This window comes from Orycteropus afer, unplaced genomic scaffold, assembly GCF_000298275.1.
Source record: "Orycteropus afer afer isolate SDZICR_OR568_19922 unplaced genomic scaffold, OryAfe1.0 scaffold00143, whole genome shotgun sequence".
NCBI classification, from domain to species: Eukaryota; Metazoa; Chordata; class Mammalia; order Tubulidentata; family Orycteropodidae; genus Orycteropus; species Orycteropus afer.
In genome coordinates, this window is record NW_006921730.1 from 4614589 (window position 1) to 4642400 (window position 27812).

At 39.2% G+C, this 27812-nt stretch overlaps 1 protein-coding gene and 1 pseudogene across 1 annotated transcript in view; one reads left to right on the top strand and one right to left on the bottom strand.

Moving 5' to 3' along the window:
* Positions 1-5218: 5218 nt before the first annotated feature.
* The window catches only part of ADGRG7 (adhesion G protein-coupled receptor G7), a 170235-nt gene continuing 147641 nt past the window's right edge, over positions 5219-27812 (bottom strand). Inside the window, exons 16-17 of the mRNA XM_042781644.1 lie at positions 24310-24466; positions 5219-5473 (exon numbers count right to left, since the gene is read on the bottom strand). Coding sequence (XP_042637578.1) covers positions 5219-5473; positions 24310-24466 — 412 coding nt within the window. The remainder of the gene's footprint in view (positions 5474-24309; positions 24467-27812) is intronic.
* On the top strand, positions 15586-16416 carry LOC103201151 (annotated as a pseudogene).

Below are 27812 nucleotides of genomic sequence, written 5' to 3' on the forward strand. Positions count from 1 at the left end.
ATTTCTGATTAGTAGTCATATGCCTTAGGCACAATGTCACCAGAGCTTCTGCCTCTAGGAGGGCTCATTTTAAGCCTGGATAAATGGCAAAATTGATGGATCCCTACATTATAGTTTCATATACCTGATTTCCATGGTCCCACCCCAACAAGTGTGCCATGTACATTATTAACAAGCTATTCAATGCCCGTGGTGGGCCACAAACACCTTATATTTGCATAGTTCCATCCAGTAATCTGGTGGGAGTCACAAGACCATAGCTAGAAGAGCCATACCTAAAAATTCACTGTACTGCACCCCTCTACTCCCACCAGCTGCCTCTTCTGCACCTAGGTGGAATCTAATCTGAAAACCTCAGTCTTAGATATCTTCTGAGGAGCCGTGTAGTGAGGGGCTCAGGATCACATTTAAGGAGATTCCACAGAGCCGAAGAGCTCCAATAGTTGACATGCAGGTGTAATGCAGTCAGCACTTTTGGTCCAGATTCCTCAAAGTTTCACAGAGTATGCCAAGCCCTTTGGAATGCAGCAATGAAAAGCTGATGGCAGTGAGCTTAAGAGTGATCTCCTTTAGGAAAAAAAAAAAAAGGTGGGGACCAGGTTTGCTGGTCCGATAGAGCCTGGTGTAACCACTGAGACTATGGCCCCTAACTGCCCTTCAGATCTGGAATTGAACCCACACCTGTGGTTTCCAGCCAAACAAAATACAGGCATATGAGTTGTACATTTACCTCAAGTAGATACACTCTTTGGAGAGAACAATCATGGGAGAAAGAAGGGCTGCTTATGCACAGGGAGATAGCTCGGGGGGCAGGAATGTATGGAGGGATGGACACTGGGAAGAGGTAACTATGGGGAGGAAGTGGGAGGGGAGCTGTTGCGTTGTGGTAAATTGTGGTCAATGACATGAGACAAAGTGTATGTGAACTGCTGTATGGAAAGTGAATTTGCTCTGTAAATCTTCAGCCAAATCACAATAAAAAAAAAAAGAGTGATCTCCTTTAGTTGGTGACAGGAAAGAGAGACAAGATAAACTTCAAAATAGGAAAATGTAAGAGAACAAGCATTTCAGATGATGACAATAAAACAGTTCTGAACTGTCAGTCAAGACCCAGGAAAAGTCAGGATGGTGTGTTCCTCAGAGAAATCACATGTGCTGTCATAGCCAAAAAGGGTGTAGGGTACTGTTCTCCCAGAAAATAAATCAGGAAATATGGAAGGGCAGAGTTGGCCCTATACAATGTTACCAAAACCAGAGTTCTTCAGTACTTCAGTCTCTATTACATTTCCTCCTTACTTAGTAAATAACCTTTTTTCTGTATTCTCTCTCTCTGCTCCTCTACTAACAAGGCACCGAATAATTTCTTGCTCTCCCTAACCAACCTCATTCCAGACTTGCTCAAAGACATAAAAGGCTCATTCAGAGTAGGGAAATGATTGATGAGCCTAAAAGTGGTTCATTTCCCAAGAGGCACTTGTCTTTTGTCAGCAGATGTAGTGGAAACACCTAAACATTTTGCTGCCAGCATCCCTTCCTTGCTGTAACCATCCATTGTCACCATAATGTACTGTCAATCAGATCATCCCCGATCCCTCCACTTCACAGTTAGTATGTGATGCAGGCTGGGCCAATAATCCCTGAACACAGTGTCTGTAGGCACACAACCCAAGCACAGTGAGTTTGTTTACCCACAGGTCCTTTCCTCACAGGACCCCTGCTCTGCTCTGTGTCACAAAAGAACTTTGTCCTGTAGGCTCCTTCTCAGCTGTTTCCAATTGCCTGCAGCCAATGGAGACGATGGGAGGCTGCAGGGCAGGGGAAGGGAGAGCCAGGGTATTTCTGCCTAAGGCAGGGGTCTCTGGGTAGTGCAATACACTACCTAGGATAATGGAAAGGTTAGAGGTTAGAATTTACCCAGAGACACCTTGAAAGAAAGGCCTGTCATTCTATAGCTGAAAAATCAGCCACTGAAAACCCTATGTATCACAGTTCTACTCTGACATACATAGGGTATTCATGAGTCAGAATTGATTTCATGGCAACTGTTTTGTTTTGCCTAGGGCAGGCTACCTCTTCTTGGCCCCTGCTCCCATCACTGGACTGCCATGAATTCAGCCCCAGTCCTTGACTCTGGAAGTTCTTCCTTCTTACTTTGTCTCTTAAACCTGAGAAAGTTAGAAGCTTTCTCCTGTTGCTAATCTCTGAATTTTGGCAGTGTTCTCTCATTTTGTCTCCTAGCTTTTTAAATATCATATGATGAATTGCCTGTCTTAAATTTCCTCTATTTGAAATACTTAAAATGCTTTCTCTTTTCCTGGTGGACTGGCTAGAATTAAAATCATTCCATTAGATTAGATCTGTGGGCACTAAGAGGAAAAGCACTATTATCCCTTTTGCAATATACAGTCGTAGGATTAGGGAGCCAATGACCAATTTCCAGCCAGCTAAAATCAATTTAGAATAAAGGCAAACACAGACACAAACAGAGCCAAGAAATAAGGACAGAAAAGTAATCTTGATACCTTCTTTGAACTCCTTGCTCTAATTAGACCTAAAGCTGGGATTATCATATATTTTATATTCTAAACCTAAGATTGTTGGGTGGTGTTCATGGTTTGCACTCAACTATTAACGAAAGGTTAGCAGCTCAAACCCATCCAATGGCACAAGGAAGAAAGGGCTGGCAATATGCTTCTGTAAAGATTATAGCCAAGAAAACCCTATGGAGCAGTTCTACTCTAATACACAGGGTTGCCAGGAGTCAGAATCAAGTAAACAGCAATGAATTTGGTGGGTTTCTTTTGTATTACAAACCAGGACTCTTTTGAGAGTCAGAGAGACTCATAGTAATAATTAAGGCAGGGCAACAGGCACAAATAGGTCCAGGCAAACTAGAATATGTAGTCACCCTACCTAATACCAACTTGATTCTTGGACTTTACAATTAAGGTCTTTACAATATTTAATTGTAATTTTTACTTTACAATGAACAGACTACCTAATTTGAATTACATTTCTAATGCTAAACTAAAAGATTCCTTACTAGTGCATAAAATAAAGGCTTAACTCGAAAGAATTATTTCCTAGTGGTAGGAGTTTGGGTATGTAGGAGAACATCATTACCCTCCTGAATTAGGCACCACATTTAGCTTATAGGAACTCACAGATTTTTGGCAGTCACCCTAGGAACATTATATAGAATTTTGTGTGCTATTACCCAAAAGTGCTGACAAAAAAGTACAACTAAAACACAGACACCCCACCCTCAGGCTAAACATGGCTCTTTGGTCATTTTTCCTACACATGAACATTTAAAGTGGCCCTGCAAAAATGACAAGGAGGCCACATATTCTGACCTCCTCTAACCGTGCCAGAGGGAGACAGGATTACCAGGAGTAACCCAAGGCCTATTCCTGCTAGGCCAGACATGCTGCCTCCCTCCAGCCCTTTCACCAACCGTTCCTCCCAAAGCACCCACCACCTCTCTCTTGGGTTCGATAATTCGCTGCAGTGGCCACACAGAACTCACAGATTAAGGGGTTTATTAGGGAAGCACCAGGCTACAACTCAAGTTTAGGAAGAACGCTCAGTCTCTCTCCCAGCCCAACGTCCCTCAGCCAACAGTCTCTCACAGTCTTTTTCCCAGCAGTGCTGGTCCCTCGGTGTCTCACTCAGCAATGCGTGTCTCTCACGTCTCTTTCCCAGCAGCATGTGTCTCTTTCAGGGGCGCATGTCTCTTTCAGCAGCACATCTTCCTCCACCAGCAGTCAGAGAGAGTTCTGCTTCCAGGAGGCCTCCTTTTGAGCCCGGCAGGGTGGTCAAACTAGCCAATCATAGCATCAGAACTCTAAGCACCTGAGAGAAAGTGGGCACCTCCCAGAACATTGTATTGTGCCACACCCAACAGAAATACTCCACATGGATAACATTTACAATCAGCTCCTCAGTTGCTCATTCCACCACTGAGTTTACAATGACTTATGGGTAGAAAAGCCATACTAAGTAATTTACTACACTGCAGGCCCTTTCTTAAGATTTATTTTCATCTGAATGCAAATTTGGGGGCATAGAGTAGGTCAACTACATCTTACAGTTTTCCCTGTGTCTAGTTCCCATGTAGTGGTAACACTATAATACTCCTAAGAACACTGACCTCTGAGAATTGCTTTTCTTCTTTATTCTCTCCTCTTTGCTTTTTTCCTTTCTCCCATACAGTCTCAATCATACTACAGGTTAAATAGGCTTTTGTTCCTAGGCTTGCAACCTGATGTTGTAAACAAACATTTCTATAAAAATGTGTTCTTTAGGGCATGGTGAGAAAGGGATGCCACAGTTCAGTGCAGTAACAACAGCTGCCTAGTCTATGACAGCACAGCCATTCAAAGACTATATTTCTTATGCCCAGTAGGAGTGCTGGTCATCCAGTGGTTGCCATTTTTTTTTATTTAGAAACTACCCATAATTCAAGTATTTGAAATTCCATGAGTACTTACATCTTTTACAATAAGCGATAATTGTCACTACTTTCAATTTTTGGGTTCCAGCATCATTTTATCAATAAAAAAGAGCAAGTATAAGCATTTTATCAATAACTGGGAGGAAATATTCAGAGACTTTACACGAGCCAACTAATCTGTCCATGTCTTACTGCCCATTTCTTATAGATCCAATACCTCTGGTCACAAAATATGCTTTAAAACAGAACAGAAAACATATTCCTTTCCAGAAGTTAAATTACTGTACATTTCTTAATTGGAAATAACAAGCACATACAAATTTAAAACATTTAGAGACCAAAAATATAATACATACAAGCAACTCCTTGCAATGTTCCTCAGGAGTCATTTTTTGTGGAAGGTAAATTTTCATCTTTACTTCATTTTCAGTAAATTGTAAAAGAATTTCTTCCAGATTCTATATTTTATCAAAATTTATAATATAGACTTTATGATTTAAGATGCAAAGGTAATCTTGCATGTTGTGTATAATTCTTCACCTTATTTGGATTAGAATCTACTGAAATAGAGAAACTACCAGATCCATTATCCATGATGATAATAAACAAGTTTTATTTAATTCTTAATCCTGAGCAAACTATATTGAGGGATAGTTTCTGGGAGGAATAGGTAACAAAGGAGGGAGACAGAGAAACCAAAATGCATGCATGTTGTATGTTGAATAAAAAGAAGACTGCAAAAGTTAACAACAGTCTCACTGTCTACATGCTTGAGTTTGCTTGACTACCTTCAGACAATGACAGTTCCTCAGTAGACATAGATGGCTCCAGTAACCTAAAGTTTCCACTTAGGGATGGAAGTGACCTGATCAGACTATACATCCTTAGTCTCAGTGGGGTCACTACAGGCAGTGACTTCACTCTCCCAACAGATGATGACAGTGACTTCAACACTTTGGAAGCTTCACTCTGGAAGATTGGTGTTCTAACAGTATAGAATATAAAAATTTGCAATCCCTGCAGATAGATTGAAAATTTGATATGAATGCTGGGATACAGAATCAAGGAAGACATTTTATTTCACCCTGCAATTGACCCTTCTCACTTTGCACAACAATTCTTCCACTTGATTTTACCAGTCTGCAGCTGCTGCACATGTTTTCATCTAAGAGTGGAAGCAAAGTCCTTCTCATATATATAGTGCTACATATAGTAGTTGTGTAGTCAGAGACATGGTTAGGTTCAGGGCTCCATTTGCCCTTTGCTGCCTGTGTAACTTTGCACACGTTTTCTAATCCCTGTGATCTTCTGTTTCCTGAGGGAAGAAGTTTGGCTATGTGGTCCCTAATTCTTCTTCCAGTTCTAACATTCTATAATTCTATATTTGCTAAAGTTTTAATAACACAGCTAGAAATCTGGTGCATTTAAGAAAAAAAAAAATTTAAAGTCCTTTAATTCATTGCTTTTTGTACTTCATCTGTGAAGACAAGATGCACACGAACAATTAATCCACAAAAGGCTGAGTACTATTTTCAGTAAGTTTTGAAAGCAGAGAAGAGTAGTTACTGAACAAGACCCTTGCTTCTGTTTTCTCATTTAATCCTCATATCAACCCTATAAAATAAGTCTTACTTCCCCATTTTACAGTTGAGAAAACTTAAGCTCAGACAAATTAAATAACTTGCTAAAGATTTCTTGTTGTTAGCTGCCATAGAGTCAGCCGCTAACTCATGGTGACCCCCTGCACAACAGAATTGGACTGTTGTGATTCATATGGTTTTCATTGGCTAGTTTTTTGGAAGAAATCACCAGGATTTTCTTCCTAGTCTATCTTAGTATGGAAGTTCTACTGACACCTATTCACCATCATAGCAATACTCAGTTCTCCACTGACAGACTCTTGGTGGCTGTGCTTGAAGTGCATTGGCCAGCAATCAAACCCAGGTCTCCTGAATGGAAGGTGAGAACTCTACCACTGAACCACCACTGCCAACTACCCAAGATCACCCAACTGATAACTGGTATTGTCTGGAATTGAACCCTCATATAATTGGCTTCAAAGCCCCTTCTCTGTCCAATACACTATGCTACCTCTTGTAACTCTAATGGAAAAAGATAATGTAGTCTCTGATGCCCCTGGCAATTCCACATTAATATACTTGGAGGAAATAACAGGGTAAATAACAGCTGTGATCGAGCTGATAATATCGATAATACCAATGTCAATTTCCTTGTTTTGACAATGTACTATTGTTATGCAAGATATTATCATTGGGGAATACTGAGTAAAGAGTATATTGGAAACCTGTACTATTTTTGCAACTTCTCATATTAAACTATCTCAAAATGAAAGGTTATTTAAAAAAAAAAATCTGTGAAATATCTCCAAGATTGGCACATATAGGAGTCCACGCCTCATAAAGAATAATTTCTAAAATCATATCCTGTGAGTGCTGTTATAGGAGACTATCAATGCTATTGTAAGATAACCCAAGGACTCTGAGAACTTGACTAATAAAATCAACAAATGTTGGTAAGAGATAGACTAGTTTTCCACCCAAAGGCAAAAGAGTAACCTAAGCAGGTGTTACCTGATTTACCTAAATGTTGTTACCTAACACATCTGATAGAAGACCCTGATAACACAACAGAGGGTGGCTGGGGACACGAGTTTTAGAAAGGCAAAAGTAGACATTAGCTATACTGATTGTCCACGGCAGAGATAGTTGGGGGACATGAGAAATATGGTCTATAGAGCCTAAGGCATTTGATTGCTAACCAGAAGGCTGGCAGTACAAACCTACCAGCCATTCCTCAGAAAGAAGACTGGGCTATCTACTTCCATAGAGATACCACCTTAGAAGCCCAAGGAGGGGTTGCTATGAGTCAGAACCGACTTGACGGCAATAAGTTTGGTTTGATTTTTGAGACAAGTAAGAATCTTGGAAAACTTGAAGTTCTCAAAAAAGAAATGGAATACATAAAGATTGATACCCTAGTTATTAATAAGCTGAAATAGACTGGTATTATTGGCCATTTTGAATCAGGCAACCATATGCCTACTACACCAGGAATGACAAATTAAAGAGGAATGGTCTTGCATTCATCATCAAAAAGAACATTTCAAGATCTACCCTGAAGCACAATGCTGTCAGTGATACCATAACATCCATATGCCTAAAAGGAAGACCAGTTAAGGTTACTATTATTCAAATTTACACGCCAACTACTAAAGCCAAAAATAAAGAAATTAAAGATTTTTACCAGCTTCTGCAGTCCAATATTGACCAAACATGCAATCAAGATATATCAATAATTACTATTGATTGGAATGCAAGAGTTTGAAACAAAGAAAAATCATCAGTAGCTGGAAAATATGGCCTTGGTGATAGAAATGGTTACAGAGACTGCATGATAGAATTTTGCAAAACTAATGACTTACTCATTGCAATCACCTTTTATCAACAATATGATGGCAGCTATACATGTGAAAACAAAAGGGAAGAACATACTCAGCATTTCTCAAGGTGAAAGAAATGAAGAAAAATTCAAGCCTCCAGTTGCAATATTGAAAGATTCTATGGGCAAAATATTGAATGACGAAGGAGGCATCAAAAGAAGATGGATGGAATACACAGAGTCATTGTACAAGAAAGAATTGGTCAATTTCAGGAGGTGGAATATGATCAAGAACCAACGGTATTAAAGGAAGAAATCAAAGGTGCACTGAAGGAATTGACAAAGAACAAGGCACCAGGAATTGACGGAATACCCATTGAGATGTCTCAACAAAGGGATACTATGCTGGAAGGACTTACTCGCCTATGCCAAGAAATTTGGAAGACAACTACCTGGCCAACTGACTGGAAGAGATCCATATTTGTACCCATCCCAAACAAAGGTGATCCCACAGAATGTGGAAATTATCAAACAATATCATTAATAGCATACTCAAGTAAAATTTTCCTGAAGATAATTCAAAAATTGTTGCAACAGTATATTGACAGGGAACTTCCAGAGCAAGCTGGATTCAGAAGAGGACATTGAATAGGGGATGTCATTGCTGATGTCAAATGGATCTTGGCTAAATGCAAAAACTACCAGAAAGATGTGTACTTGTGTTTTATTGACTATGCAAAAGCGTTTGACTGTGCAGATAATGACAAATTATGGATAACATTGAGAAGAATGGGAATTCCAGAACACTTAATTGTGCTCATCAGGAACCAGTGCATAGATCAGGAAGCTGTCTTTCAAGCAGAACAAGGAGATATGGCATGGTTTAAAATCAGGAAGGTTGTGCACCAGGGCTGAATCCTTTCACCTACTTATTCAATCTGTATGATAATGAAATAATACAAGAAGATGGACTATATGAAGAAGAATGCAGCATCAAGAACATTAACAATCTGCAGTATGCAAAGGACACAACTTTGCTCACTGAAAGTATAGATGACTTGAAGCATTTACTAATGAAGTCTAAAGACTACAGTCTTCAATGTGGATTACACCTCAACAGAAAGAAAACAAAGATCCTCACCACTGGACTGATAATAAGCAGCATCATGGTAAATGGAGAAAAGATTTAAGTTGACAAAAATTTCATATTACTTGGATCCACAGTCAACACCAATGGAAACAGCTGTCAAGAAATCAGACATCATATTGCACTAGGCAAACCTGCCGCAAAAGTCCTCGTTAAGTGCTGAATAACAAAAACGTCACTTTGATGACTAAGGTACGCCTAACCCAAGCCATTGTATTTTCAGTTGTTGTTGTTGTTATGTGCTGTTGAGTTGAACCTGACTCCTAGCAACCCCTCCTTGGGTTTCTGAGGCAGTATCACTATGGAAGTAGATAGCCCCATCTTCCTTCTGAGGATTTTCAATAGCCTCACATAAATATGAAAGATGGACAATGAATAAGGAAGATTGAAGAAGAGTTGATGCTTTTGAGTCGTGGTGTTGGTGAATGCTAAAGGGACAAGGAGGTGGCATCTTCTGACCTCTTCTAACTACACAAGAGGAAGACAGAATCACCATCAGCAGTCTGTTCTTATGAGGCTAGACATGCTGCCACCCTTCAGCCTTCTTACTAACCTTGATATCAACCATTCCTCCCACGGCACCCACCACATCTCTGCTGGATTCAATAATTTGCTATACTGGCCACACAGAACTCAGATTGTGGGGTTTATCAGGGAAGCTACAGGCTACAATTCAGGTTCAGGAATGTGCTTAGTCCCTCTCAACAGGCCATCTCTCTCAGTCTCTCTCAGTGGCACATCTCTCTCTCAGCAGCATATCTCTTTCAGCAGCATGTCTGTGGTAGCTAAGGTTGTGTGTCAGCTTGCCTGGGCCTGGTTGAGTGGCTAGGCAGCTGCTGGTGGTTATTCCCCATGAGACTAGCAACCAACTCCATGGTGGGATCTACCACAAGCAGCTAAGTAGCTGCTTTAGGGATGCTTCCCATATATAAGCAGCAGCTTTGGGCATGGTCTCTAGCTTATGGCACACTTCAACCCTGCATGTAGCCAAGTCATTCATTGTTCAGCAGCCTGCCATGCTCTGCCAATCTTGGGACTTTCAGTGGACTTGAATCAATGGCCTGCTATGTTGTTTGGTAACATTGGGACTGTGCCTTTTACTTGTCAACCTTGGGTTTGTTAGCCTCTGCAGCCAGCAGCTGCCTGAATGAAGAAAAGTCTCCAGCTTCACTGGGCCAGGAGCAGGAGGCAAGCTGAAACCCAAGGTTGAGGGGCTTTCACCCAGTTCCTAGAGCCTAGCACTTTGAACTCATACTTAAAGCCTCCAAACTGTAAGAGAATAAACTCCTGTTTGGTAAAGCTATCCCTTTTGTGGTATTTTCTGTTAGAGTGTCACTAGGTAACCAAAACAGTGTCTCTCTCAGCTGGCAGTCAGAGAGACTCCTCTCTGCCTCTGTTGTTGTTGTTATGTGCCGTCGAGTCGGCCCCGACTCATAGCGACCCCTCCTTGGGTTTCCGAGGCAGTATCACTACGGAAGTAGGATTGCCCAACCTTCCTTTCGAGGAGTGGCTGGTGGGTTTGAACCGCCAGCCGTCTGGTTAGCAGGCGAGTGTCTTAGCTACTATGCTACCAGAGCTCTCTGCCTCTAGGAGGGCTCATTTTAAGCCTGGAAGAGTAGCAAAACTAACCAATCCCAACATCAGAATTCTACACACCTAAGAGAGAGTGAACTTCCCAGAAGACTGCTTCGTGCTGCTCCAACAGAAATACACCAGGTAGATAACTTTAACAATCAGCTACTCAGTTGCTCATGGCAAAGTAAGAGTTACAAAGACTATGCCTAGAAAAGCCATACCATGGAATTTACTACACTGCAGCAAAGAATACTGAAAGTGCCATGGACTGCCAGAAGAACAAACAAATCTGTCTTGGAAGAAGTACAACCAGAAAGCTCCTTGGAAGCGAGAATGGCCAGACTTTGTCTTTCCTACTTTGGCCAAGTTTTCAGAAGGGACCATTCCCTGGAGAAGGATATCATAAGGTGGAGAGTCAGCAACAACAGGGAAAACCTCAGTGAGATGGATTGACACAGTGGCTACAATTATGGGCTCAGGTATAGAAAGGTTTGTGAGGCTAGCACAGGACCAGGCTTCGTTCGTTCTGTTGTACACAGGGTCACTATGAGTCAGAGCCAACTTGACAGCATCTAACAACAACAACAATACATGTGGACCTCACCAGATGGAATACACAGGAATCAAATATAATACATCTATAGAAAGAGGTGATGGAGAATCTCAATATCATCATTTAGAACACGGCCTGGGGCTGACTGTGGAACAGACCAACAATTGCTCATATGCAAGTCCAGTTTGAAGCTGAAGAAAATTAAAATAACTTCACGAGTGTGAAAATATGCCCTTTATTATATCCCACCTGAATTAAGAGACAATCTGAAGTACAGATTTGACCCACTGAACACTAATGACTGAGGACCAGCCAAGTTGTAGGATGATATCTAGAACATCATACATGAAGAAAGCAAAAGGTGATTAAAAAGATAAGAGAAAGAAAAAAACAAAATGGATGTCAGAAGAGTCTCTGAAACTTGCTCTTGATTATAGAGTAGCTAAAGTAAATGGAAGAAATGAAGTAAAAGATCTGAACAACAAATTTCAAAGGTCAGCTCAAGAAGATAAAGTATTATAACGAAATGTGCAAAGATCTGGAGTTAGAAAACGTAAAAGCACGGACACACTTGGCATTTCTCAAGCTGAGAGAACTGAAGAATAAATTCAAGCCTTGAGTTGCAACATTGCAGGATTCTATGAGCAAAATATTGAATGATGCAGGAAGTATCAAAAGAAGATGGAAGGAACACACGGAGTCACTGTACAAAAAAATTTTGTCGACATTCAACTATTTCAGGAGGTAGCTTATGATCAAGAATGAATAGTACTGAAGGAAGAAGTCCAAACTGCACTGAAAGAATTGGGGGAAAACAAGGCCCCAGGAATCGACAGAATACATATTGAGATGTTTCAATAAATGGAAGCTGCACTGAAAACACTTATTTGTTTATGCCAAGAAATTTGGAAGACAGCTACCTGGCAAACTGACTTGAAGAGATCCATATTTGTACTCATTCCAAAGAAAGGTGAGCCAACAGAATGTGGAAATTATTGAAAAATATCATTAATATCACATACAAGTAAAATCTTGCTGAAGATAATTCAAAAACAGTTGCAGCAGTATATCCATAGGTAACTGCCAGAAATTCAAGCTGGATTCAGAAAAGGGCATAGAACAAGAGATATCATTGCTGATGTCAGATAGATCTAGGCTGAAAGCAAAGAATACCAGAAAGACCTTTCCTTGTGTTTTATTGACTGTGCAAAGGCATCCAACTGTGTGAATCATAACAAATTATAACATTATGAAGAATGGGAATCCTAGAACACTTAATTGTGCGCATGAGAAACCTGTACATAGACCAAGAGGCAGGCATTTGAACTGAACAAGGGGATACTGCATGGTGTAAAATCAGAATAAGTGTGTGTTAGCATTGTATCCTTTCACCATACTTACTCAATCTGTATGCTGATCAAATAATCCAAGAAACTGGACTATATGAAGAAGAATGTGGTATCGGGATTGGAGGAAGACTCATTAACAATCTGCGACATGCAGATGGCACAATGTTGCTTACTGAAAGCGAAGAGGACTTGAAACACTTACTGATGAAGATCAAAGACTACGTACAGCTTTCAGTACAGATTATACCTCAACATAAAGAAAACACGAATCCTCACAACTGGACCAATAAGCAACATCATGATAAATAGAGAAATGATTGAAGTTGCCAGGGATTTCATTTTACTTGGATCCACAATCAACAACTATGGAAGCAGCAGTCAAGAAATCAAGACAACATTTCACTGGGAAGGTATGCCACAGAAGACTTCTTTAAAGTGTTAAGAAGCAAAGATGTTACTGTGAATACTAAGGTGTACTTGACACAAGTCATTCTTTTCAACATCCTCATATGCATGTGAAAGCTGGACAATGAATAAGGAAGACCACATAAGAATTGATGCATTTGAATTGTGGTGGTGGTGAAGAATACTGAAAATGCCATGGAATGCCAGAAGAAGGAACAAATCTGTCTTGGAAGATGTATAGCTAATATTGTCCTTAGAAGTGAGAATGGCCAGACTTCATCTCATGCACTTTGGTCGTGTCAGAAGGGACCAGTACCTGGAGAAGGATATCATGCTTGGTAAAATAGTTGTTGTTGTTGTTATGTGCCATCGAGTTGGACCTGACTCATAGTGACCCCTCCTTGGGTTTCCAAGGCAATATCACTACAGAAGTAGATTGCCCAACCTTCCTTCCGAGGAGTGGCTGGTGGGTTTGAACTGCCAGCCTTCTGGTTAGCAGTCAAGTGCCTTAGGTACTACACTACCAGAGCTCCTTGGTAAAATAGAGGATCACCAAAAAAGGGAAAGACCTCAGTGAGATGGATTGACACAGTGACTGCAATGATGAGTTCAAGATAGCAAAGATTGTGTGGATGGCACAAGACCAGGCATTGTTTTGTTCTGTTGTGCATACCATTGTTAAGAGTCAAAGCCACCTAGACATAACCTAACAGCAAGAACAATAAGAGAAGTCTCCTCTTTTATGGGATAAAACACTTCATCTGACTTTTCCAGAGATTAAATTCTAATGTAAAGACAAGATTGGATCAAATTTTTTGGTTGTTCAGTAATTAGGAAAATAGATCATGGAAAATTCAAAATGATACTATCCTATGAGGCCCTGTTTATGTGGACTCCAAATTATTTCTATGTTTCCTAAAATTTCAAGATTTTATTGATAAAAGAATAAATGTATGGATCAAGCTAATTGCCACTAATACAAAGGTCAAATTGTGATTTTTAAGTAATAGCTGCCCACCCCATGTCTGTCAGTTTGTCATACTGTGGTGGCTTGTGTCTTGCTATTAGGGTGGAGGCTATGCCACCAGTATTTCAAGTACCTGCAGGGTCACCCACAGTGGACAGGTTTCAGAGGAGCTTCCAGACTATAATAGACGAGGAAGAAGGATGGGGCCATCCACTTTGAAAACCTTATGAAAAGCAGTGAAACACTGTCTGATATAATACTGGAAAACTTTATCAATAGCTCTGAGACATTGTTTGATATAGTGTCGAAGATGAGCCCCTCAGGTTGGAAGGCACTGAAAATAAGACTGGGGAAAACCTGCCTCCTCAAAGTAAGAGTCGACCTTAATGACATGGATGGAGTAAAGCTTTCAGAACCTACATTTGCTGATGTGGTGCGACTCAAAATAAAAAGAAACAGTTGCAAACATCCATTAATAATCAGAACATGGAATGTACGAAGTATGAATCTAGGAAAATTGGAAGCTGTCAAAAATGAAATGGAATGCATAAATATCAACATCCTAGGCATTTGTGAGCTGAAATAGACTGTTTTTGACCATTTTTAGTCAGATAGTCATATGGTCTACTATGCTGAGAATAAAAAATTGAAGAACGGTGTCTTATTCATCATCAAAAAGAACATTTCAAGATCTATCCTCAAGTGAAATGCTGTCAGTGATAGGATAATATCCATATACCTACAAGGAAGACCAGTTAATACTACTATTATTCAAATTTATGCAATAACCACTACAGCCAAAGATGAAGAAATTGAAGATTTTTACCAACATCTGCAGTCTAAAATTGATCAAACATGCATCAAGATGTACTGATTATTACTGGTGATTGGAATGCAAAAGTTGGAAATGAAGAAGAATCCTTGGTAGTTGGAAAATATGGCCTCGGTGATAGAAATGATGACTGAGATCCCATGACAGAATTTTACAAGACCAATGACTTATTCATTGCAAATATGTTTTTTCAACAGCATAAATGGTGGTTATACACCTGGACCTCAGCAGTTGGAATACAGAGGAATCAGATAGACTACATCTGTGTTAAGAGGTGATGGAGAAGCTTAATATCAGTCAAAACAAGGCCAGGAGCTGACTATGGAACACACCATCAATTGCTCATATGCAAGTTCCAGTTGAAGTTGAAGACAATTAAAACAAATCCACAAGCAAAAATATGATCTTAATTATATTGCACCAGAATTTAAGGGTCATTTGAAGAACAGATTTGGCACATTGAACACCAATGACCAAAAACCAGAGAAGTTGTGGGATGATGTGAAGAACATCATATATGAAGAAAACAAAAGGTCATTAAAAAGACAGCAAAGGAAGAGAAGACCAAAATGAATGTCAGAAGAGACTCTGAAATTTGCTCTTGAATGGAGAATAGCTAAAACAAATGAAAGAAATGACAAGATAAAAGAGCTGAACAGAAGATTTCAAGGAGCGGCTTGAGAAGACAAAGTCAATTATTTTTGATGAAATGTGCAAAGATCTGGAGTTAAAAAACTGAAAGGGAAGAACACATAGCATTTCTCAAGATGAAAGAACCAAAGAAAAACTTCAAGACCTGAGTTGCAATACTGAAGAATTCTATGAGCAAATTATTGAATGATGCAGGAAACCTCAAAAGAAGATGGAAGGGGCTCTTGGTGTGGGATGGGCAAGTGGCTGATATGGCGCCATCCAGGAGTCTCACAGTTTCTTTGACAATCCTGGTCGTTTTGCTTTGTGGGGCTACCTGGACTCATAGGCAGCAGAGTGATGTGAGCATTATCACAGACAAGAATTGGAGAGAGTTGCTAGAAGGAGAGTGGATGATAGAATTTTATGCTCCATAGTGTCCTGCTTGTCGAAATCTTCAATCAGAATGGGAAAGTTTTGCTGAATGGGGAGAAGATCTTGAGGTCAATGTTGCAAAAGTAGATGTCACAGAGCAGTCAGGACTGAATGGACAATTTATAATAACCACTCTTCCTACTATTTATCATTGTAAAGATGGTGAATTTAGGCGTTATCAGGGCCCAAGGACTAAGAAGCACTTCTTAAACTTTATAGGTGAAAAAGAATGGAAGAGTATTGAGCCTCTTTCATCATGGTTTGGTCCAGGTTCTATTCTGATGAGTAGTATGTCAGCACTCTTCCAACTATCTATGTGAATCAGGACTTGCTGTAACTATTTTATTGAAGACCTTGGATTACCCATGTGGGGATCGTATACAGTTTTTGCTTTAGCAACCCTGCTTTCAGGACTATTGTTAGGATTTTGTATGATATTTGTGGCAAATTGCCTTTTTCATTCAAAAAGGTGCAGACACAACCATAACCTTCAAAAAAAATTATTAACCAGAATCTTCTCAACCTTTGAAGAAAGTGGAGGAGGAACAAGAGACTGATGAGGACGGCGTTTCAGACGAGGAAGCGGGAAGTAAAGGGACAAAGACTTTCCACAGAATGCAATACAATAGCATTCTGTGGGCCCTTCGTTGGCCACGGATAAATCCTAATTTTATAAATATCTTAATACTTTGATTTTGACAAAAACAGAAGATTGATAATTTCCGTTGGTTTGGAGTAAACTGTGACTTGTACAATGCAGGATTCAGTCTAGATTGTCATCAGATTGAGCAGTCCACCTTCAGAAAATAAAAGTAGCACTAGGTTTAAATGTTTGAAATATGAGTTATGAACAGCATGGTGGTTTAAACAGTTCTTTAATCTTTGAAAAATCTGGTGCCAAGCAGTAAAATTTGAGGTATGTTTATTTAATAATTGTTTCAAGTCTGAGTTGAGAATTTAGCATTTTCCAAGTATAGCATTATTGAGGTGTTTAAGAAGAGGTACTAACACATTTATGTTAGAGAAAAGATTTCTCATTTGGTATAATTTTTCTTAGTTTCACTGGGTGAAAAAAGAACATATTTCCCATAAATGGGAATTTTGCCCATTACAGGAAGAAATGTATATTTCAATGACAGCTCTGATCTTTTTAGAGATAGAGTCTAAATTTTCCTCGTATTTTTAGATTATGCAATTAATAAAAATTACCTTACTTTAATTATAATTTTCTACATATAATGATAATACAAGCTATGCTACTGATATAGGCAGCTTTTATAAGTCCATGGTGGTGTTGTGATTCCTGTGAAGGTTGATGGTTGCCTCTTCTGTTTGGTCTATGATTTGTATTTTTCTTATTTGTCATTGGTTACTTTTTAAATTTTCCAAGTTAGATGTGTGGAAAACTTTCCATGTTTTGGTAAATAGTACTTTTTTGTTTTTGTTTCAAACTGATAAAGTTTCCTAAGGGATCCCTGGGGCTCTGGTAGCATAGTGCCTAAGGCACTTGACTGCTAACCAGAAGGCTGGTGGTTCAAATCCACCAGCCACTCCTTGGAAGGAAGGTTGGGCAACCTACTTCCATAAGTGATACTGCCTTGGAAACCCAAGGAGGGGTCGTTATGAGTCAGGTCTGACTCGATGGCAAACAACAACAACAAGGGATCCCCTAAAATTGAAGAGCTATCTACAACATAGGAGCTCTGGTAGCATAGTGGCTAAAAGCACTTGACTGCTAGCCAGAAGGCTGGCAGTTCAAACCCACCAGCCACTCCTCGGAAGGAAGGTTGGGCAATCCTACTTCCGTAGTGATACTGCCTCAGAAACCCAAGGAGGGGTCACTATGAGTCGGGGCCGACTCGAGGGCACGTAACAACAACAACAACATCTACAACATATTTAAAATGGTGGTCACTCATCTCAGATTTTACATTATTCTTGTTTAACTTTTTTTTCTTCCCTTTTTTTATGTGAAGTTGAACATTCCTGATTTTTATTGGATGTTGTGGAAAAGCCTTACATTTACATTTCAAAAGTTCACAGAAGCTTAATTTAAAATAAAATAAAGTTTGCATTCTACTCAGGAACAAAAAAAAAAACAAAAAAAAAAAACTTCTCAATGTAGTTTTGTCCTGGTATACAGTAAGTTTTTAGTTGATTTTACAAAGTCACTGGATTCTTGATATTTTAAAATCATAACATAGGTTGTTAAAAGATGAAAGTCTTCTAATGTGTGCTGTTTGACAGCTGGGAATCAGCAGGATAAAACATTAAATGCATTTTTACTTCGTGAAGAATTAGAACACAGAGTGTTTTCACTTTATAGAAAAGAAGTGGGGAGGGCAATGGAGGGATTATATTAGCCACAAGCAGAGAGAAAACTATAAATATTCAGCAAGGAATCCCCTGTTCATTATGCAATAGATGGTTTCCATCATGCCCTTCTAGGTTCTGCTGCTGTGTGGATTCACCAGATTTATAGTATCATCATGTACAACCATTTCCTTTAAAGGTCTTTCTAGAATGTTAAATATTCTATCATTGAAGAGTCTGGATGTATAATTTTGTAATGCTTTAGAAAAATATTCTTGGCACAAAATAAACTTTTTAAAAGACTGCACTTAGAAAAAGAAGACAAAGAAGATGGAAGTAATATACAGAGCCACTGTACTAAAAAGAATTGGTCAATGTTCAACTATCTCAGGAGGTGCCATATGATCAAGAACAAATGGTATTGAAGGAGGAAGTCAAAACCACACTGAAGTAATTGGTGAAAAACAAGGCTGCATGAATTGATGGAATACCCATTGAGATGTTTCAACAAACAAATGCAGCACTGGAAACACTTGCCCATCTATCCAAGTAATTTGGAAGATAGCTACCTGGCCAACTGACTGGAAGAGATCCATATTGTGCCCATTCCAAAGAAAGATGAGCCAACAGAACGTGGAAGTTATAGAACAATATATTAATATCACACACAAGTAAAATTTTGTTGAGGATAATTAAAAAACAGTTGCAGAAGTATATTGGCAGGGAACTTCGAGAAATGCAAGCTGGATTCAGAAGAAGATGTGGGATGAGGTATATCATTGCTGACATCAGATAGATCTTGGCTGAAAGCAAAGAATACCAGAAAGATGTTTACTTGTATGTTATTGCTTATGCAAAGGCATTCAACTGTTGGATTATACAAATTATGGAAAACATTGAGAAGAATGGGAATTCCAGAACACTTAATTGTACTTACAAGAAACCTATACATAGACCATGAGGCTATTGTTTCAACAGAACAAGGACATACTCCTGGGTTTAAAATCAGAATGGGTGTGTGTCAGAGTTGTATCCTTTCACCATGCTTATTCAATCTGTATGCTGAGCAAATAATCCAAGAAACTGGACTATATGAAGTAGAATGTGGTATCAGAATTGGAGCAAAACTCATTAACAACCTATGACATGCAGATGACACACGACCTTGCTTGCTGAAAGTGCAGATGACTTGAAGTGCTTACTGATGAAGATTAAAGACTACAATCTGCAGTGTGGATTAGCCCTCAACATATATACAACAAAATTTCTCATAACTGGACCAATAAGCAGCATCATTATAAATGGAGAAAAGATTGAAGTTAACAAATATTTCATTTTACTTGGATCCACAATCAACATCCATGGGAGCAGCAGTCAAGAAATCAGATGTATTGGACTGGGCAAGTTTGCTGCAAAAGACCTCTTTAAAGTGCTGAAGAACAAAGATGCCAGTTTGAAGACTAAGGAGCGCCTGACTCAAGCCATGGTATTTTCAATGGTCTCATATGCATGTGAAAGCTGGACAATGAATAATGAAGACCAAAGAAGAGTTGATGCCTTTGAATTGTGGTGTTGGCAAAGAATATTGCAAATGCATGGGCTGCTAGAAAAATGAACAAATTTGTCCTGGAAGAAGTGCTTCTGGAATGCTCTTTACAAGTGAGAATGGCCAGACTTCATCTCATCTACTTTGGTCAAGTTGTCAGAAGAGAATATTCCCTAGAGAAGGATATTATGCTTGGTAAAATGGAAGGTCAGCCACACAGTGGCTGCGATGATGGTCTCAAGTATAGCAGGGATTGTGAGGATGGCACAGCACTTGGTAAATGTTTATTAGAATCATAGCATTCCAAATCAGGAAGGAGCCTTACACTTAAACTAATCTAGTCAGTCCTTCACTAATGTACATAAAAACCACCTGGGGTCTTTATTTAAAATAAAGATTACCATGTCTTCTACTTCCATAGAGATACTGCCTCAGCAACCCAAGGAGGGGTCACTATTAATAGGAATCGAGTAGATGGCACTGAGTACCCCGATATAGATCTGGTTTGAGTAGGTAAGGGGTGAGCCTCAGGAATAAGGATTTTAACATACTCCCTAAATTCTGATGGAGGTAATACATAGAACCACTGTCTATTTTAACCCCCTCCTCATATGATATTCTCACCTAGAGAATTTGTGCTGGTGGTATAGTGCCTGAGGCACTTGACTGCTAACCAGAAGGCTGGCGATTCAAAACCACCAGCCACTCCTCGGAAGGAAGGTTGGGCAATCTACTTCCGTAGTGATATCACCTCGAAACCCAAGGAGGGGTCGCTGTGAGTGGGATCTGACTCGTCGGCAGCGCATAGAGAATTTGTGAGACTTGTCTAAAGTCATGAAAAACATTCATGGTGAAGCTGGAATACAAGTAAAATAAAATGACAATGTTTTACCACCACATTGCCAGCTTTAAGTTTAGTATGTATTATTAACAGTTGATAATGAGCTGTAATTTTGTAATGTACCTTTGTTGAGCTTAGAGAAGACAATATCCTTGACTATGCCTTCTTTCGGGAGCTCTGGTAGCATAGTGCCTAAGGCACTTGACTGCTAACCAGAAGGCTGGCAGTTCAAACCCACCAGCCACTCCTGGGAAGGAAGATGGGCCATCTACTTCCATAGTGATGCTGCCTCGGAAACCCAAGGAGGGGTCACTATGAGTCGGGTCCGACTCGACAGCACATAACAACAATAACATCAACATGCCTTCTTTCAGTTTCTTCCTTAGGTTCCTGCTCACTTAAGGCAACAAGTCTATAGGCCAACTGGCAATCTCAAAATAAGCTTACCCTATGTATTGGACTTTTAGGGATTTCTCATTGTGTATCCACCAGAGTAGAGAACTGCCCTACATCCATTCAAATTCAGTGGTGAGCACACATCCATTGTCTAAGAGAGTTCTTCCCTAGAGAGGACTGTCTAGGATAGAGGGTGAGATGCTTACGAACTAAACGTGGTGGTGGCAATTTCAGATAGCCAAGCAGTTCCCCACACTGCACTGCACAGACTTGTCATCACTGGTAGTCAAGTCAACTTTACATAACACCCTTTCCAACACTTTTAATTTTTAATCAAAGACTTTCTTTCTTTCACGATGGCATTTTACCCAAAGCCAAAAACAATCACAATGATACCAGCTTCACACACTTGTTGCTGCTCTCAGTGATTTGATGAGTCAAACCCTGCAATCCTAGTCACAAAATATTGGGGAGTATAGGAGTCTGAAAGGAGTCTGGTGGTGCAGTGGTTAAAGTTCTGCACTAAACTATGCCAGTATGTGGCTTATACCAATGTCAATTTTCTGGGTTTGGTCATATATTATAATTACACAATATGTTATCACTGGGGAAACTGAGTGAAGGATACATTGGAACTCTCTGTACTATTTCTGGAACTTCTTATAAATCTAAAATTATTTCAAACTAAAAAGTTTTTCTTAAAACGAAGGGATAGTATAGGAATGGGAGAAACAAAAGAGAAGACAAAGTTAGTTCTGCACTAAACTAAAGTTCTAAACTAACTGAGGTGGGTGATTTAAACCCACCATCCACTCCATGGGAGAAAGATGTGGCAGTCTGCTTCTGTAAAGATTACAGCCTTGGAAACCATGGAGCAGTCGTACTGTGTTATATACAGACAAAAACGAAACCCAGTGCTGTGGAGTCGGATCTGACTCATAGCTACCCCTCCTTGGGTTTCCGAGGTGGTATCACTACAGAAGTAGATTGCCCAATCTTCCTTCCAAGGTGGTGCTGGTGGGTTTGAACCGCCAGCCTTCTGGTTAGCAGTCAAATGCCTTAGGTGCTATGCTACCAGAGCTCCTTATATACAGACAGTCCTCAACTAATGACAGAGTTCCCTTATGATAACTCTGTTGTAAGTCAGTTCTGATATAAAGTGAATATCTTTATTATTATTATTATTGCTATTGTCTTTCATTATCAATATCTTTATAAATCCAATTTTTATTTGTCTTTGGGGGTTGGAAACATTACATACAAATATTTAAAATGATACCATCAGCCAATTACATGCTGCAACATTGTATATTGTATATATTACCAACGATAAGATATATAAAAATAAACAGTTCTAAGTGTGGTTCATCCTAACTTGAATATGTTGTAAGTCATTGACTACCTGACTTTTGGAATGGGCTCCAAAGCACACAATAACAGCATAGGAGCTTGGGTGGTGCAAATGGTCTACAATTTGCTGCTAACCAAAAGGTTGGAGATCCCAACCTACAAGTAGCTCCATGGAAGAAAATCCTGGGGAACTGCTACGGTAAAGATTACAGCCAAGAAAACTCTATGGAACAGTTTTACTAGGTAACTAATGGGGTCTGGTAGCATAGTGGCTAAGACACTTGCCTGCTAACCAGACGGCTGGCGGTTCAAACCCACCAGCCACTCCTCGGAAGGAAGGTTGGGCAATCCTACTTCCGTAGTGATACTGCCTCGGAAACCCAAGGAGGGGTCGCTATGAGTCGGGTTTGACTCGACGGCACATAACAACAACAACAACAATGGGGTCCCCATGAGTCAGAATCGACTCCACAGCAGTAGGTTTTTTCTAGCTTGTCTGGTATTGAATAAGATACCATGTACTTTGAAAGATATACACAAGTATGTTCCTCTCTACAGAAAGCTGATACTCTAGTTGAGGATGTGAGACTTCCACGCATAAAAACCTAACTTTAAATTAAAAGAACAAAAGGGCAAATGAGTTTACAAAACTATAATCATTCTATTTTACTTGATAATAAATTATACTTACTTATTTCATAGTTAAATTAATACAGCTAGAACTAAATCATCACCTCAAAGCCCATGACTAAATTACCAGTATGTGGCTTATACCACTGTCAGTTTCCTGGGTTTGATCATAAATTATAATTACACAATATGTTATCATTGGGGAAGCTGAGGGAAGGATACATTGGAACTCTCTGTACTATTTCTGGAACTTCTTATAAATCTAAAGTTATTTCAAACTAAAAAGTTTTTCTTAAAATGAAGGGATAGTATAGGAATGAGAGAAACAAAACAGAAGACAAAGAAGGAGAAGAATATAAATAAATATAGTTTAAAATAGAAAATATATATAAATATAAAGTCACAGATTAAAAATAAATGAATGAAAAAATATATACTATGCAAATAGTATACATAAGAAGGCTGGAGGATATTAATATCACCCTGGGTATAAGAAAGTAGACTTCATGACAAAGAGTATTACCAGAGTTAAAGGGACATTTCAAAATGATAAAAATGCCAATTCATCCAGAGGGCATAACAATCATAACTGTATATGCATCTAATAGCACAACATCAAAAAATACATGCAGTAAAAATTGATAGAATTAAGGAGATTAATAGACAAATATGCCATGATAGCTGGAAATTTTAATACTCCTCTTTCAGCAATTGAGAGAACCAGACAAAAATACTTACTGGTAAGGACAGAAGACCTGGATAACACTAACAACCACTTTGACCTTACTGATATTTTCAGAACCTTACACCCAAGCAATGCAGAATACACATTCTTTTCAAGTGCAAAAATTTTTTGTCATCTCCCCCCCACACTGAATAGACCAAATGTTGGGTCATAAACCAAAAAACCAAACTCACTGCCATTGAATCAATTCGGACTCACAGTGACCCTCATTGGGTTTCTGAGGCGGTAAATCTTTACGAAAGTAGATTGCCCATCTTCCTTCTGTGGAGCAACTGGTGGGTTTGAACCACCAACCTCTGGCAAGCAGTCAAATGCCTTAGGCACCATGCCACCAGAGCTCCTTGGGCCATACAGCAAGACTTAATTAATTTAAAATAAAAAAATTCAGCCATCCCCACGTGCATCCATCCTCCAGCAATAACTGATATTGTCCATACAGTATTGGTAAAAGGAAAGGACATGTTTCCCAAGCTAGTTGCTTTTTGAAATCTCTTCTACTCAGAACCCACCAAATCAAACCTAACCTACTGTCATCAAGTTGATTCTCACCCTATAGGACAGAGTAGAACCCCACAGGATTTCCAAGGCTGTGAATCTTTATGGAAGCAACTGGTGAGTTCAAACTGCCATCCTTTTGGATAGCAGCCAGATGTTTTTCAGGGAACTTGAAAAAGAGAAAACTTTGGTGGTCATCTCCAACTCTGCATGGTCTGCTACTTTTAGACCAATCCATACTATACCTGAGTAGTGTTGAAAAGGCAGAATAAGTAGCTGAAGATGATACTGATGTTCTCATTTCCAATTAGCATGAAGTATGCCAAAAACCAGGTAATTCCAAAAACCACTGCAACAGATAAGGTGCTAAAAATCTTCTTCATGGATGAAACCTTTTTTGTGCTAGATAAGAGAAACCAAGAAAGAAAATATGATTCATTCAGATTTTTACTTATGAATATTATTGTTACCCTTTTACTTAGAATGCATAGTCAACTGTCCATGTACATTTTTCATGTAACAATACTAAGACAAAATTAAGTCACTCTGAAGAAAATCTGATTTTGCTAGCTTTATGAAAAAATATATAATGATACAACAATAATAAAAAGGAAAAAAAAACAAATTAACAAAAATATATTGATATCTGCTTAAAAGTTCAGGCATGAAGTTTCCACATTGTGTAGAATCATCTTTCTTTGGAATGAGCACAAATATGGATCTCTTCCAGTCAGTTGGCCAGGTAGCTCTCTTCCAAATTACTTGGCCTAGAAGAGTAAATGCCTTCAGCCCAGCATCTGTTTATTGACACATTTCAGTAGGTATCCTGTCAATTTCTGGAAACTTGTTTTACCTAACTCCTTCAACACAGCTCAGACTTCCTCCTTCAGTACCATTTGTTCTTGATCATATGCCACCTCCTGAAATAGTTGAACATCGACCAATTCTTTTTGGTTACGATGACTTCATGTATTCCTTCTGTCTTTTTTTGATGCTTCCTGTATCATTCAATATTTTGCCCATAGAATCCTTCAATAATACTTTAGAGGGTTGAATTTTCTCTTCAGTTCTCTCAGCTTGAGAAATGCTGAGCATATTCATCCCTTTTGGTTTTCTAATTCCAAGTCTTTAGACATTTCATCATAATAACTGACTGTCTTCTTAAGCTGTTCTTGGAAATCGATGGTTCAGCTCTTTTATCCTGTCACTTTTTTCATTCACTTTGTGTTGTTGTTGTTGTTGTTATTTGCCATCAAGTCGGACCCGACTCATAGCGACCCCTCCTTGGGTTTCTGAGGCAGTATCACTACAGAAGTAGATTGCCCAACCTTCCTTCTGAGGAGTGGCTGGTGGGTTTGAATCACCAACCTTCTAGTTAGCAGTCAAGTGCCTTAGGTACTACACTACTGTCCATTCAAGAGCAAGTTTCAGAGTCTCTTCTGACATCCATTTTGGTCATCTCTTCCTTTCCTGACTTTTCAATGATCTTTTGCTTTCTTCACATATGATGTTCTTCATGTAATCCCACAACTCATCTGGTTTTCGGTTATTGGTTTTCAGTGTGTCAAATCTATTCTTCAAATGATCTCTAAACTTAGGTGGGATATAACTGAAGTCATATTTTGGCTCTTGTGAACTTTGTTTTAATTGTCTTCAGCTTCAACTTGAACTTCCATATGCGCAATTGATGTCTGTTCCACAGTCAGCTCTTGGCCTTTTTTGGCTGAAGATATTGGTTGTCTTCATCATCTTTTTCTACAGATGCTGTCAGTTTGACTCCTGTGTTTTCCGTCTGGCAAGGTCTATGTATATAGCCACTGTTGATGTTGAAAAGGGGTATTTGCAATGAATAAGTTATTGGTCTTGCAAAATTCTATCATGCAATCTCTGGCATCATTTCTATCACCAAGGCCATATTTTCTAACTACTGGGGATTCTTCTTTGTTTCCAGCTTTTGCATTCCAATCACCAGTAATAATCTTGGTTACATGTTTGGTCTATTTCAGATTGTAGAAGTTAGCAAAAGACTTCAATTTCTTCATCTTTGGCTATAGTAGTTGGTGTGTAAATTTGAATAATGGTAGTATTAACTGGCCTTCCTTGTAGGTGTATGGCTATTATCCTATCACTGACAGCATTGTACTTCAGGACAGATTTTGAAATATTCCTTGATGAATGCAATACCATTCCTTTTTAATTTGTTCTTCCAGCATAGTACACCATATGATTGTCTGATTCAAAATTGCCCAAACCAGTCCGTTTGAGCTCAGAAATGCCTAGGATATTGTTAGTTATGTGTTCCATTTCATTTTTGACAAATTCCAATTTTCCTATATTTATACTTTGTACATTGCATGTTCCAACTGTTAAAGGATGTATGAGGTCTGGTGGCATAGTGGATAAGGCACTTGACTGCTAATAGGAAAGTCAGTGGTTCAAAGGAAGATGGGGTGATCTACTTCCGTAAAGATGTACAACCTTGGAAACCCAATGGGGGTTGCTATGAGTCAGAAGCAACTCAATGGCAGTGGCAGTGAGTTTGGTTTTTGGGCTATGCAGTTGTTTATTCCCATTTTGAGTTGTGCCTCATCAGCAGATGGAGATCCTGACAGCTTTACTCCATCCACATCATTATTGTTGATTCTACTTTGAGAAGGCTGTCCTTCCCTAGTCATATTTTGAGTGCTTTCCAACCTGAGGGGCTCATCTTCCAGCACTTTATCATACATGTTTCAGAACTATTAATAAGATTTTCCAGTAATATATCAGGAGCTCTGGTGGTGTAGTGCCTAAGGCATTTGACTGCTAACCAGAAAACTGGCGGTTCAAACCCACCAGCCACTCCTCAGAAGGAAGGTTGGGCAATCTACTTCTGTAGTGATACCACCTCAGAAATCCAAGGAGGGGTCATTATGAGTCAGATCTGACTCGATGGCAATGGTTTTTAGTAATATATCAGATATTGTCTCACCACTATTCACAAGGTTTTCAGTGGCTAATTATTTCAGAAGTGGATGACTCCATCCATTTTGCCAGTTTGTCTTAGTTTGGAAGCTCCGCTGAAACCTGTCCACCAGGGGTGACCCTGCAGGTATGTGAAATACCAGTGGCATAGCCTCCAGCCTTACAGCAACACAAAAGCCACATCATTGACAGATGAGTGGTGCATATAGTAGGCACTCAATTTCTTGAAAAAATGAAGAAATTTGCTCTACTATAATCTTTGTTGTAAATAAAGAGCACTGTCATTTTTCCAAAGATGGAACCTTTTAGAATTTCTTGGATAAATAAATATTTACTTCAAAAGTAAATGCTTTCATAAGAAAGGTAGAAAAATATTGAGGATGCCTGAAAGATCTGTGTTAGCTTGCTGCATCAGCTGCCACTATTTCAAAGGATGATGGAAACTTATCTTCTGAAATGTTAACATATCTGTAGAAGAGGCAGACGGGCATAATGCTCAAGAGAATGAAGTCTGGAGTTGTCAGCCTTGCTGAATCCTACCACACCTGTTACTAACTAGGTGGGCTTGAGCAAGTTATTAACCCATGTTGTGTCTATTTCCTCTTTCAAAAGATGCAGATGATAATAATAACACTTAGAATTTTTGCCAGACATAAATAAGATATACAACCTACATAGTCACATTTGTTGTTGTTGTTGTTATATGCCATTGAGTCGGCCCCGACTCATAGCGACCCCTTCTTGAGTTTCTGAGGCAGTATCACTACAGAAGTAGGATTGCCCA